This window comes from Triticum urartu, chromosome 3A (genome assembly GCF_056163025.1).
Source record: "Triticum urartu cultivar PI428250 chromosome 3A, HENAU_Tu73, whole genome shotgun sequence".
NCBI classification, from domain to species: Eukaryota; Viridiplantae; Streptophyta; class Magnoliopsida; order Poales; family Poaceae; genus Triticum; species Triticum urartu.
In genome coordinates, this window is record NC_141875.1 from 733651405 (window position 1) to 733667074 (window position 15670).

A 15670-nucleotide genomic window follows, 5' to 3' on the forward strand; every position below is an offset into this window, starting at 1 on the left:
CAACCGCCACTCCCATCCAGATCTAGACAGGGACAACCAGATCCGCCACCAGCTCACCCCAGGACTCCGGATCCCCCACGAGCTGTGCTGGAGGGGCGAGGAGGGGAGATGGCGGCGCCGGCAGGCAACCAGGACGCTAGAAGGAGGAAGGGAGCCGAAGCAGGGCCGGCCCGACACCCGACCCCACCGAGTAGAAGGGGACACCCCACGCTGCCCCACCGCCGCCGACACCACGCGGCCTTTGACCGGCGACGCCCACGGCAGCGGCAAGGGAGGGGTCGGGGTGACGGGTCAGGGGCGGCGGCGCTAGGGTTGCCACCCAGGGGCGCCCACGGGAGCGCCTTGGGAGGGGAGGGGAGGGGTGTTTTTCTGATGTTTTATTGAGTTCACATGGATACTTTTTTTGATAAAGGGCGATTTATTATCTCAAAATGTAGCATCACGCGGATACAAAGCATTATGAGTAACAACCGGCCTCTGCATAATTAGGATGCACATGGCCCAATATGAAAGTCTGACAAAAATTCATGAAATAACAACCGACAAATCGGCAACAGTAGAGTCCTCTAGACCAACACTATGACTATGTCGAAGGAGGTGGTGGGTCGATCTGAAGGTTATGTTGCCACCCATGTTGAGAAAAAACCTCCGTAGCCACCTGCTCCAATCGCATACACACCGCGTTGAGCAGCGGTTAGTCCTCCTATCATTGTAACATAGACCATGTACATAGCGAGTGCGTACATCGGAAAATAACCTGCAGAGGAGAAACATTATTTCACTAAAAACCAAATCATTTCTACATAGCCAAAGCCACCAAATTAAGGCATACGCTCCCACCCTTATTAGCGTTTTGAACCTATTTAAAATACCGTCCAATCAATGACCAAAAATATTGACAACACTTATGGGTGGATATAAATTTGACGCTATTTGGATGACTAACCATGTAGAACGTGCAAACTTGCATTGAAAAAGGAGGTGTTTGATTGTCTCGTCATGAGTACAAACACAACACTTCTTACTCCCTTGCCAGTTGTGCCATGCGAGATTGTCTTTGATTAACACAACTCCCCTACGAAGATAGCACATGAAAATTTTCACTTTTAGTGGAATCTTGGACTTCCAATTTTTTTTGGTATTACTCACTGGTACCTCAGAATATGTGATCTCATGGTACATAGAGTCTACACTGAAAGGCCTTGATGTTGTAAGGTTTCAGCGAAACATATCCTGTCCTTATGTCAGGTTAATCGAATCCAGCCGGGACAAAAGATTATGCCGTGACACAAGTCAAGGGCCAATCAAATCCTGCCTGAACGAAATATTCGACGGGAATGAACTAAGCACATACGCAATAGTATTATTTTTATCATGAGCAATGTTGTATATATTGATCCAATTAAGAGGAGTGAAGTGTTAGGGAGATACACTGATCCAATTTGTGGCGTTCTGCCGGAACGCCGATGACGGCATCGAGGAAGCACTTTAGAGTTTCACAAGTGAAAGGTAGTCAAAAGAACGAGTCTATCATACACAGTATTTCAATTTAAAGAACTAGATGATACCCTGCGCGTTGCTACGGGAAATTTTTAACTCGCAACGGTGTAAGTAAAATTTGACAAAATTATATGATTTAATTATTCAATAGTAGTAATAGCGAGAAAGAAAGGAAGACTTTCTTTGTGAGGGATGAAGAAAGTTTAGTATAAGCAAATTGAAATAACCAATCAAGGAGAAATCCTCATGAAAAGAAATCCAAATATGTCTTGATTAGAGGAGGCAAGGATTTCACATATGTATAGGCTATAGCAAATAGTTTGTAGCTACTCCGGTCTGATACTGATATGCATGCATCTGTTAGCTAGGGTCCGATCCATTGACAACGTACCTAAGGTAATTAGCAAAGAACTAATAATAATGCTTGCCTGCATAGGTGCGCATGCTACTATACCAGGGACAACGTGCACACACGTGTAAGGCGTAACAGCAGTGTCACGCACGCCCGCGCAGCGCTCGCTGGTGAGGAGTGACATGCATGCACGCGCAACGCTCTCGCTCTTGAGGTTGCCGGAGGCCGTCCTGCTGGAGACCGTGGCGTGCGTGCCTGGCGTCGCTGGCCTCTTGTGGTGCGCCACCGCGTGCAAGTGCTGGAGATCGTGGCGTGCGTGCCTGGCGTAGGTGGCCTCTTGTGCTGCGCGGCTACGCGCAAGCGCAAGTGCTGGAGCCATCCTTCCTGCGCTGCTCACCCTGTGCATTTCAAAATCGAACCGAAAAATCATACCGAAAATAAACCAAACCGAACCGATTTTATGGTTTTTATGGTTTCTGGTTTCGGTATGGTTTGAACTTTTCATACTGATTTGAACTTTGGTTTTTATGGTATATACCGAAAAACCGAACGGTTAACCGAATAAACCGAAGTAAAAATAAATTTATATTTCTTGAGATGAACAACCATACAAGTTGTCATTTTTCTTGTACATGAATCAAATTCACTAATAAGCATGTAAAATTTTCTTGTAACATAGTCATTTTTCTCTTTTTAAAATGCTAAGCACGTCCATAACCATCAACAGATGAATTAATGCATGCATATATACTTATATATATAGTCATATACTATTTGTTTAAAATAGTATGTGTTTTGAGTCATAAATTTGCAAATTATTATTACGTCATTTTCACATTCGCGTCAACTTTGGTTTTTATGATATATACCGAAACCATACCGAAATAATTTGATATATACCGAAACCGAACCGTATTTTAATTTCATACCGTATTTACCGAAGTATTAATACCGTACAAACCGAAAAACCATATAAACCGAACCATGTAAACCGAATAAACCGAACGCACAGGGTGATGCGCTGCAACTGCAACTGGCCATAGGGCGCCTGCTGCCACTAGTCCTCACTCGTCGGCTTCCTCGTCCGGGAGCGGTGTGACGGCGGGGAAGATCCACCGGTCTCGAGCCTCGTCCAAGCGTCGTGGTAGGTCCTCGGCCCTGGCCGTCCGCTGCTCAGCTCCATCGTCCATGGCGCCGCCGGCCACTTCCACAACTGCGTCATGCCGCTCACGTCACACCGCGGTGTCCTCCTGGTGCGCTTAGATGGCGGTGCGGCGGAGCCCGAGCCGACTGCATCGCCGTCTGCATCCTGATCTCTGGCGCGTGCCACGTATCTCTACGCTGCCCAATGACTGGTTCTTCTACTACTCGACACGACCGTCCTGTGCCTGCCTCCGGCAGGAAGCTAGACAGCAGGGAGTGCGCAACATAAAAAGAAAAGTGTGCGAGGGTTAGCGGCTCACCAGATAGACCGTGGCGGTGCTTGCTGCAACTGGGAAGAACATAGACGAACATGAGCTTTGATGGCGGTCTACAGCGACAAATGACAGCAAATGGAGCTCTGCATGGGAGGGGAGCAAGCTCTGGCCATCAGGTAGGTGCCAACGTCGCCAAGAGCTAGCTTCCCAACATGATGGAAGCAAAGCGCTCGGCGCTCATGGCGGCAGCGGGCGCTCGGCTCAGGGATGGTTGAAAGACGAGAAGACATGCTTGCTTCAGAAGAGGAAAAGACTCCACTAGACACATCTAATGGCCGGCATTAAAAATGATTATTATGTCCATAGTGAGCCTAGCTGGTGGCCTGGCGGTGCACTGTTCATATTCTAATCATCTAATGTGTGTGGAAAGATCGTTCCTGTTCCGACGAGGGAGAAAAAACTCGAGTTCACATAGAGAAGGCTGGAAAGGAATGCATGAGATGGGTGGAGAATGCTGATGTGGCGCATGGCTGGGGTGGATAGGCTGCATGTTTAAATAAATATGTTAGGAATTAATTTATTAGGTTAATTAATTATTAATCACTGTAATGTCGGTGCTATTTTTGGCAACTGCCTCCTTTTGTAACCGCCTTGTAAACTGGGTATAAATACCCCAATCTTCAATCAATAAAATGACTGTTCATCCCTCATTCTCTCTGCTCTCTCTTTTCCTGTTTACACGTTATCACGCACTTTGCTCTGCCGAGAGCGAGGAGGCCACAAGAACAAGTGCCTCGCTGCCAAGGCGACGGCACCGTCCCCGGCACGGACTGGAAGGAATTACCGCAACTCACTTCAATAATTCGTCATCGGCGATGCCCCTAAACAAAGACCATCCAGCGAATCGTTTCTAGCAAGAGCAGAAGAAGAGAAGATCAGCAATAGAAAAGGTACAGAGATCGTGCCAATTCTCAAAGTGAAGGACTCCATCCACAGGATACTCACGGGACAACAGCGCCCTCAACCATGGCCTTCGGCTTGATTTCACATGGCTTGGCGGCGAGGCCGTGCCCAGCCCGCCTCCATGCGACACGGCCGCTCATGGCGCAATGGACGGCACCCGTCCCGGTGGCGGCGCAAAGCGCGGCTCCCTCGCGAGCACGGCGCAACAACGCCCACGTCGGCAACGGCCGACGCACGGCGGTTGACTCATCAGGATGCGGCCGCACCCGACACCACGCCTCCCTGCCGGTCCTTCGTGAGGACGCCCTCCGGCGCACGCGGGGGGAAGTTCGCTCCATCCTGCCATCGAGACGGCGGAAGCCACAGGCGCGGACTCGGCGCCCGGCAAGCCCTTCGCCACCGTGCTGTTCCCCAGCGACGTATACGAATCATCCATGGGGAACCTCACGGGAGAAAGAGGATAACCTTATCCCTTCGTTGATTTTCAGTTTCAGCCAATCTATTGCTCTTATTCTCAAATTAGTCTTTCTTTAATATCTGGACCCTCACGCTGACGGAAACTAAAGAATAAGCCGTCTCCTTATTTCGATTTTGCATACTATCAGTTTATCACTGCATTTTACAGATTAATCTTTAGATTTTCTGTACAATGAATAAGCTATCATGCTTACTGAGAAATTGCAGATTAAGCCCTTGGCTATTATCTATATATGCATGTGAGATCGTCCGATTCCTCTATTTCTTTTTCATCATGAGAATGGTTATTCCAGACATGTTTTCAGTAAGCATGTATGATCAACATACATGTTTTTGTAACATCCTATGACATGTTTCTTAGTGCAACAACTTTAGTTTGGCAATTGAGATTATCTTGTGAAACTAGACATAAATAAATAAATTATGAAGTGTCATATTTGTTGAGACCATCCAAATATTATTTGTGAATCACAAGGTATTGATGGCATCTACTGCATAGTTTGCAGATTATTCATCACTACTGTGAGGTCTACATCTTGTCATTTTAACAAGATGACTACCTTCGAAGTGCTCTTCCAAATATTAATATTATATGTGACTACCTCGAGATATCATAAGGTAATAGTGGCATCTACTGTAAATTTTTACAGACTATCCACTATTATTGCAAGGTCTACATCATGTCACTTTGACAGATGATTACCTTCAAAGTGATTTTCTTAAATATAGCATAACATAAGGTAATAGAGATATGAACATCTACTGACAAAAGTCAGACTATGTTTTCTATTACTGCGAGATCTACACCGCACCCGGTGACTATCTTCAAAGTGTTATCCTATATAAATCGAGGTCTACACATATGGCTATAAGGCATCAGCTAAATTAAAACTTGCTCATCCGAAGCATTTATTGTTGTTGTTCACTAAAATAATTTACTCTCATAGTAAATATTGTTCTTGCACACTTGTTATATGCCGAAATGGTATTTTTGTGCTAACACAAACTATTCAAGCCTCACTTTGCTTGAATATGTGATGGAAAACTATGCAAATATTTGCATATACCAGCGATTACCTTCTATTACATTGGTAAAATACATGGCAGAAGAGCCTATGTCACTATTTTTAATTATAGTGTCGTCCATCCATCAAGATGGATACCACAATTTATAGCAAGTGTCTTAAACACTATTGCAATGTCCACATCACATTGTGGTTATACTTTCATAGTGACTAACCAATGTCGAACATGCAAATTCTATACGATTTGGCAGTGACTCTAATGTCACACACTTCCTCAAGAATGAAGTCCAAAATATTAACAATGATTTCATCACATGCGTTGTATTGAAGGATACACCTAGGTTCACCAAGGATCACCTCGGCCATGATTGTTCTCAAACAAATCATTTTCATTGCTTACATTTTCAAATGCACGAAATTCATAATTAGGTAGGAGAATTTATTTTAAGATGATTCATGACATGAGTCATTGTATCCACATGTGGCATTGTTGCCACTATAACTCCACCGACGGGATAATATGTCATGGCTATTCTCTTAATAGCTAATGAGCACATCGCGGATGACCACCATAAGTTTTCAAGACCTCAAGTCTATCGCAACTCACAATTTTATCACTTAATCAACTTCAAGTTGAGTTCCCGTGATCAAATATTTTCCTATATATAGATCCAGTTGAAAAGCCCTTAATGCACTTTACATCCTCTTAAGATAGTACTACCATTTTTTATGATTAAGAAACATCGAATTTATTAAAATCATCAGATTCACCCAATAGGTGCTATACCACAATTTAAAATTCCTGCTAGTACCGAGAATACTATGCAACTTAGTGCTCACAAAATAGAACCATGAGGAATTCAAAGTAAAGTGAAGGCAACTGAAGACAGAATTACCTCTAATGGGGAATAAATCGTTTTCAAACGATCACAAAGACAACTCTCAAGTTCGTCAAATGTGTGGTTATACAAACATCGTACCTATGATTACCAAACCCTCAAATACATAGTCAAACCACACCACACATTTGGGATAAATTTTAAAATTTGCAAACTTACAACCAGAAAATATTCTGGTAAATGATCGTTCTCAAATCTTCATCAAAAGGTGAGAACCCAAAATCTAGTGCAATAAAAGGATGGTGAATTCCATTGCAACGATGATATGTTTGCGTAATAAATTTTTCAATAATATTGGAGACCTCATGTAATCTCTTAATTATCCCAAAATATTATTAACCTATACTTGTTGTACTACAAGTAGTGCGATGTTCAATATCTTATTTCTCAGACATGATATTCGATAAATTTTGAATGTATGAATCAAGTCATACTCAATATTGTTGCGTACACAATGATTTTCTAGATCTTAATAAATTAAATATTTGGCTTGGTAACCTTAACCATTCTGGTTTGGGGATGATTAGAAAATTATTGACAATCCTGTTGGTCATAACTTATCAAGTAACAAATTTTCCCAAATCATCAGATTTTATGTGCACCGCATGTGTCATTGGGGAAATAAGTTTTAAGGTCCTCTCACCTTAAAATTCTAAGCATGACACTTATTCTTCCTTAAACACATTCAAAACATATGTCTGGATTGCTTAACCATTATCTGGGATAATTTAGATACTTCATGGTACTCATATACACATTCATAAAATGTTTTTAAGTGTGTCTCTTATCACACACAACCATGCATGATCTTGCTAAATAAATTGCTCAACATATCAAAGTAAGAGCAAATTCTCCTGAAAACAGGATCTATAAACCCATTCGAATGAACAATATTGTTGAACTCATTCAATGAGTAATTTTTTTTGCATTAAGTACTTTTTGTGCATACCCAGAATGGTTTAGCTAAATTTCTTATCAAAGAGAGTTAAATGAATTACATGACCACTTTTAAAGAATTTTAAATTTACCAGCCTCTTGTTGGACACATACGGCCTTACACACCGTAAGTATGATCTTAATCATACCAACTGCATATCATACTACTTTCCCCTTATAGTTACTACGTGAAAATCAACAAAGTATTTCCCATCTGCGATAATTCGGTTACATACCGATATCACCACTCCAGCGTACATCAATGGGCACTCACAGAAAATTAGTGATCTATGTGAGGAATAACAATTTATCCGTCAATCAAAATTATTCATAGCCCGTATGCTGATTGCATCAACAATAAGGATATTTTCCGGCATTAGGGGGAGATAAGTACCACAAATAATGCCGAGAAATAAATTAGAAATGTTATTGACATTCAATCCGTATATCCACGTACTCAAAGAATCTGAACTAGAAGTTTAGAGAATCATATACTTGCAACACATTACAAATTTGCCACATACATTTACTGATGACAAGGTGTCACTAAATTCTATATTCCTGCAGTAAGTGTCAGAAAGAGTGGAGGTACCTGATAAACCACTCTTCTCCCCAAATGAGAGCAAGGGGGGAGAGAAAATCTGACAAAACGAGATATAACTTCTCATATGCTTCCGCGGAAACAGAGGAAATCAAATCCTCAACCAGTAAATGTAATTCAACATCAAGTTGAGAGACACCTCACTAGATGCTCATCATCCAAAGCCCGGCATAAATGTGCACAAATGTTTTGGTGCCGGGACATCGAGACAGCTTGACTCCATTTGTTGTAGGAAATCACAAGGAGTTAAAAAGGAATGAATACATATTATCCACAAACTTCAATAATTCTATTTGAATCATATAAACTAAAGACTACATTTGTCGACATATATTTCTTCTCAAATTGCTAAAACCTTTTGGGCCCTGAACCAAAATCCATGGTAGAGTGCCTGTTGCACTCATATTGGTTCACATAAAAGGAAGCAAGTAACGAAGAATAGCACTCGCTCTGCAAACGAGTGGTATTTACCGCAGTAATACCTACTCCTCATAAGTACCTTCCATATGAAATACTAAAAACTTCTCATTCATGAACAAAGTCAATGAGGTGGTGATAAAGCGAGGCTTGTAGCAAAAGGGTTCACGCAGAGACCAGACATCGATTACGATGTAACATACCTGCTTGGTATGAGTGGAATTATGTTTCGATACTAAATAACATTGGCAATAAAATAATAAAATTATCCATGCAGTTGATGGATGAAGTGGCTACATACTCATATGAGTCACTCGTTTTGGTAATCTATATTGAAGTCCCTGAAGGGCTTATACTTCCGAATCCAAAAGCAAATCACAACAAATTTTGTGTAAAACTTCATAAGTCACTCTATGACTTGAAATAGTCGTAAATCATATGGTACTACCGACTAAATGAGTTCCTTCTTCAAAAGGGTTACTCGAATAATGATGACTAATTACATGTTTAGTAAAAGAATCAATTTGATTTTCTTTCATCACCTCAGTGTATATTGATGACCTCATCATTAATATCTATACAAGACCTAAACATACACATAATCATCTCAAGACGGAAAATTTGGATTCAACCAAATTTAGCTTAAGCTTACAACTTGAGTATTCTCTCAAGAACTATCAGTCTACATATATCCAATACATATACGAGAAGTTCAATGTGGATATGTTGTACCAACAATAAGTCATGTATGGTCATACTAATAGGATACAAATCCATTCATACCTAGGGGTGACAATTAAGTGATATCAACACCTGAATTTCTATCTTACTAATAACAAAGCACTCATATAATTGCAAACCATGTCAGGCCTGACACTATGCTTCCTATCTTTGTTTAGAGTGCAACCCCCCAACAAAGGTATATGGTCGATATAAGAAATATCAACTTATATCTCAAGCTCACATTAAATCTTGGACAATTCCATCAGGAAAATCAAGATATGACCATGATATATGAAATGATATTGGCTCTTTATTTGATCCCAACAATGCCACATCAATGACTGAATTCATTGGAATAGTCTTCTTATAAAAGTCATCAAAATGGACTTTAACAGCTACTTCCACCTATCATTCTCACATAATTTCTTTATCTACAAGCATTGCAAAATATGCATGGCTCTGCAGATTGGTAAATCACACTCAAAACCATGTGGTTGAGATTCATCATAATAACATAACTTGATTTATCAAGATGCTACCACTTGTATTACTCAATACATACATGTTATATGAAGAGCAATATCACAAAGCACATTGCTCGAGATCACTTATCCTCATGAATTATAGAAAAGTGATGAAACAATTTGCAAACAAAATATTGGAAAAGCTGACATATTATTCATAATGTCATGATCATGTCAGTGTAATTGATATGAGACATCCTCCAGATTTGCAAAGTTCAGGGGGAGTAATCTCCCAAAGTATAACATGTTAACAATCATTAGATTACATATATTGTACTCTTTTTCCTTTCATGAGTTTTTCCCTAATGGTTTCTCATAAAAGGTTTTTAACGAGACAATATAGATACAAGTGTTCATATATGTCATATCATTTTCTCCTTATATTTTTCCCATTGGGTTTTAAAGGAGTTTTCAATGGCATATATAATCGCACTCTTTTCCCTTATGAGTTTTCTCTCAAAGTTTCTCGTAACGGTTTTTAATGAGGCAATATCTTCTCAAAGATTATATGTCATACTTTCTATTTTCCCTATCAGGGTTTTAAAGGAAGTACTCAAGGCGTATTTATTGTTCTCTAAACTCACCAATGAGTTTTCTCCTTCTTCAAAGGTTTTTCTCGTATGAGTTATCAAGAGACAATAATCATTATATGTTGCATCGTTTTCTCCTTATTATTTTTCCCACTGGGTTTAAAGGAGTTTTAGCAACATATCTACACTATTCTCCTCATATTTTTCCCACAAGGTTTTTGGAGGAGACTTTCAAGATGAAGATGATGAACGTTCAAGGCAAATACATACTAGGAGGAGTCTATCAAGATGATGTATATTCACAAAGACAAGCATTGATTAGGGGGAGTGTTAGGAATTAATTAATTAGGTTAATTAATTATTAATCACTGCAATGTCGGTGCCACTTTTGGCAACTGCCTCCTTTTGTAACCGCCTTGTAAACTGGGTATAAATACCCCAATCTTCAATCAATAGAATGACTGTTCATCCATCATTCTCTCTGCTCTCTCTTTTCCTGTTTACAAAATAAATTAGTGGGGGTGAACTTCTTAAGTATATAGGATGAGAAGTACAGCTGGTACACAGCTTCTTTCTTGATATATTATTTGGGAAAATAAACATAGTACATATCGTAATGGGCCCGTACGTGAGGGTTCCCTATATCTGGATTATTACAAGTGCTTGATCATGCGAAGCAAAGTCGACAATAGAAATAGAAAGAACGGAGCTGCTAAAAATCAGTCGACTGAGACTTCGCGAAGTCTCAGTCGACGCCTCAACCTTTGGATCGTTGTTGCTTTAAGATTCACGTAGCGCTGTGTCTTTGTCTCAGTTCGGCCCATTAAAGCGTGAGTCTGGCCTGTTTTCCTGTCTGTTTCGTTGTTTGGTCTGGATTCCTTGTCGTGGTGGTGCGAAGATGACAGGGGTTTGCCCGTGGGCTGGGCTGGTGTTTAGCCCTTTTTCGTTGTTTGCCTTTTATTCTTTTTCTTTCTTTTGTAAACTTTTACAATTGGAGAGAGAGAAGGGGAAGCTGTCACCATTACTGTATGTGACTTAGGGTGGGGAAGAGGTCCTGTCACATACACTCCTCTCTCCGTACTCTCTTTGTAGTATGGATGTTTCTCCTTGTGTGCAAGTGGCCATCCTTTTTTACTTGAAAAAAAGTATGCTTTTTTGTTGTTGCCTAATCAATGTGTTTATTCCACTTCTATTTTTATTTTTTTTCTTCATAATTTTATGTATCTTCTAACATATCATCTATCATTTGCTTCTTTATTCTTGTTTTTGCTTTTAACTTTTTTTATTGTCCAGTTGCACTATCTTTTTCAATGTGCAACGTGAGTTAAGCAAATTTCTAGTAAGATATATTTTCCATTTTTTTCGTATTATGTGATGTATTTTTTTAATATTTTAGCGTACCATTTGCACATTTCTAGCGACACGATTGCTGCAATTATTTTCTTTGTTGTTTTTGTTTTTCTTGTCGTTGTTTTTGGGCCGTTTTTAGGTCCGCAATTATTTTCGCCAGTTTTCTACTTAATCATTAGCTATTGTATTAAATATGTATGTGTGTATTATTCAGCATGTATGTATGGAGGAGTTCAAAAACGATGGGTAAGTTAGCAACCTTTTTTCCATTTTTCATTTTTTGGGCCTTGTGTTTCTTATTAGTTTTTGTCACGATACCACCCTCTTTTTATTAACTTTTGTTTGGTGTGTGTTAAAAAAATTGGTTGTGCCATGCAATGAAAGGGGTTATTTACATGACGGGAGAGGGAGGGGGAGGTAGTTTTATGTCCAATACTAGGCTTTTGCAACTGCAAGTGTCTCCCTAGATGGCAATTGCTTGCCTCCCTCCCGACTGCAACTGGCTTGGGTTTTTGTCGGAGGGTGGAGGAAGAGGGGAGGGCAGTTACATGTCCGAGACTAGGCTTGCAATTGTAAGTGTCACATTGTAACTGCATGCCTACACACCCTACTGCAGTCGACCTTTGTTTGGTGGGCAACAGGAGGGGGTAGTTGCTTGTCCAACACTAGGGTTGCAATTGCAAGTGTTGTCCTCAGCTGCAATTGCATCCCTACACACGCAACTACAACCGAAACTTTTTTTGGTCGGTGGGCGGCGGGAAAGGAGGGCGGGCAGTTGCATGCCCAACACTAGGCTTGCAATTGCAAGTGTTGTCCTCGGCTGCAATTGCATGCCTACACACTCGGTTGCAACTGATCTTTTGCTTTGTCGATGGTCAGTGGAAGATGGGGGGGCAGGTGCATGTCTGGCATTAGACATGCAGCTCCAAGTGTCGCCTTGTCAGCAATTGCATGTCAACACACCTGATTGCAACTGACGTTTTTGTTTTGTTGGTGGGAAAAGGGATAGGGGGAGAGCAGTTGCATGCCCGACAATAGGCTTGCAACTACAAGTGTCGTCCTTCACTACAACTGCACATCTCTCCTTCCTACTGTAATTGGTGTTGTGTTTTTGTCGGAGCCTCGCAGAAGAGTAGGGGGGCAGTTGCATGCCCGGAAGTAGGCTTGCAACTGCAAGTGTCTCCCTCCACTGCAATTTGCACGCCTCCCTCCCGATTGGAAATGGCCTTCTATTTTTTTGGAGGGCGGTGGGAGAGGGGAGCGAAGTTGCAAGTCTGACAATAGGCTTGCAACTGTAAGTGTCGCACTCGACTGTAACTGCATGCCTACACACCCAATTGCGACTAACCTTGTTGTTTTGTTGGTGGGCGACATGAGAGATGGTAGTTGCATGTCTGACAGTAGGGTTGCAACTGCAAGTGTCGCCCTAGACTGCAATTGCATGCCTACATGCCCAACTGCAACCAACCTTTTTTGGTTGCTGGGCGGCAAGAAAGGGGGAGGGTAGTTGCATGCCCAACACTAGGCTTGCAACTGCAAGTGTCACCCTCAACTGCAGCTGCATGCCTACACACCCGATTGTAACTGATCTTTTGCTTTGTCGATGGTCGATGGGAGACGCGGGGGAAGGGGGTTGTAGGCCTGGCACTAGGCCTGCAACTACAATTGTCGCCATGTCTACAATTGCATGTCGAAACACCTGACTACAATTGACATTTTCTTTTGTTGGTGGACAGCGGGAGAGGGGGTGGTTGCATGCCCAACACTAAGCTTGCAATTGCAAGTGTCGTCCTCGTTTGCAATTACATGTCTTCCTCCCGACTGCAACTCGCCTTGTGTTTTTGTTGGAGGTCGATGGGAGAGGAGGGGGTAGTTGCATGCTTAGCACTAGGCTTGCAACTATAAGTGTGGCCCTCGACTGCACACGCAACTCCAAGTGTCGTCCTAGATCACAACTGCACGATGTAACATGAACACAACTATAAAGGGTACAAACGCCTGCAACTAGCCGCTCCCTACACTTATATTATTTTTTCAAATGCACATTAAACATTTTTAATATATTTTTTACATTTTAAAAATATATGGCAGTTTTTTAAAATATTATTGAACAATTTACAATTACACAATGAATTTTTTAATACAGAAACACTTTTTTCTAAAATATCACGACAAATGTAAACAAGTGCTTCAAGAAAAAACACAAACAAAAGAAAAAAGAAAAAAAGCAAAAACAAACAAAAAACTAGACGCACGAAATCATACAAAGACTAACGATACGCTAGTGGTGCGCTTCAAGAAGAAGTAGCGCCCAGAAAAATCACAAGACAATAAAAAATCGGTGGCCAAAAGCACTTGTCATGTACATTTTTGTCTCTATCACGGGCCCATACTTTTTTGTTCAACACCCTTTTCCCTGTGTGTATAAAACAAACAAACAATCAAGGAAATATCCGTGTCCAAATACACAAACAAAGAAAACAAATAAACAAGAGGGAACAAGAAAAGCCCAGAAATCAGGCTCGACTGAGACCTAGACAGACCCAAGAACTAGAAAGAAATAAAAATGAAATAAGAACTACTGCATGTAAGATGTGCATGCATGGCAATGGAAATAAGAAACAAATCGTATATAGAGGTGAATGAGGTGTCAATTACGGAGCCATGCTAGAAGCAGCCTCAGTAAAGCCTTTCTCCATAACCGAGAACTTCTGAGCGGGCGGCGTGGCGATGACTTTCTCACCGGACGTCTTGTAGGCCAACATGAACGCATCTAGTTTCGCCTTGTCTCCTTTGGCCGTGTCCACTTTGGCAATAGCGAGTTCCACCTGCTTCTCCCCGGCCGCTTTTACTTCGGGTATTTTGGCTGGTGGGGTGGCGGCGATGACGTCGTCGAGGACCGAATTGATGAGCCCGGCGATGGCAAACTTGAACAGGTTCTCGCCGGACTTGGTGACGGTGGCGCTTGACGACGGTAATAATGTAGTTGCCACCATGACGATGACAAGGATTCGTGCCGCCCCAATGTTCTTGGTTGGGGCCATTATTCTGGTTGACAAGGGAAGTAGTAGAGGGACGATTCAACAAGATGTTGCTTCTTTCAATGAGATCGATGGTATACTGCATGTGGCCGTTGCTTTAAATAGGAGATGTTGAACAAAGAGAGCGTGAGGCCATGCGAGCTTCGCGGACGCCATACTGCATGTGGGTGAAAATTTGGTTGCACCCATGCACCGGTCAGATGCCCTCAATAATTCCTAGGAAATAGGAGTGACATCTCTTATTTACTAATTGGAGGCATATTTCATGATCTCTCATTAATCCACATCATCAAAATTAATTAAACCGTCAGATTGTAAAATTTACGATCAGGATAGAAGGAAAACTTGTGAAACACAGACGATAGAGTCCTATGAAAAACGCATGTGACACGTCCAATGTTAGTTCAGAAAAAAAAAACCGCAACAATCAATCCAAAAAAAAACAAGCCAGCAAACCTCTCCACAATCCCCTTCCTTCAAATCTCATCTATAACCATGAAAAAAACAATCAGCCAACCTCTCCCCAATCCCTTTCCTTCAGATCTCAGCCCTAACCAGGATGCATCAGTTGCAATCCATCTTGGTTGCCGGGGCTGAGTAGGATTCTTTCTCAATCTCTTCATCTTTCATACCCTCACCCTCACCAAATTGCAACCTATGATGGACGATGCAGCGGAGAAGGACGTGCATCCACACCACTCTGAATCGGGTCGGACAGCCACCGATGTTGCTAAGGCTACGGGGGAAGTACGACAGCCTGATGACGCCACGGCCGTCGAAGAATTACGGCGGACTCCTTCAGCCCTTTTCCTGACCTCCTCACATCCGTGCAGAAACAACATGCATGCTCCTATTACCAATATCATGAATAGCGGCGGGGTCCTTTAGGTTCAGCATACCAATTAAATCCATCT

At 41.7% G+C, this 15670-nt stretch overlaps 1 protein-coding gene across 1 annotated transcript; it reads right to left on the reverse strand.

Annotated features, from left to right (window-relative positions):
* Positions 1-13804: 13804 nt before the first annotated feature.
* Positions 13805-14823, reverse strand: LOC147982399 (uncharacterized protein OsI_031781-like). The gene is made up of 2 exons (XM_087517325.1): positions 14374-14823; positions 13805-14131 (listed from the first exon to the last, which is right to left on the reverse strand). Exons 1-2 carry the CDS (start codon positions 14757-14759, stop codon positions 14095-14097), a joined length of 423 nt encoding a protein of 140 aa, XP_087373451.1. The 5' UTR covers positions 14760-14823; the 3' UTR covers positions 13805-14094.
* Between the last annotated feature and the right edge of the window lie 847 nt (positions 14824-15670).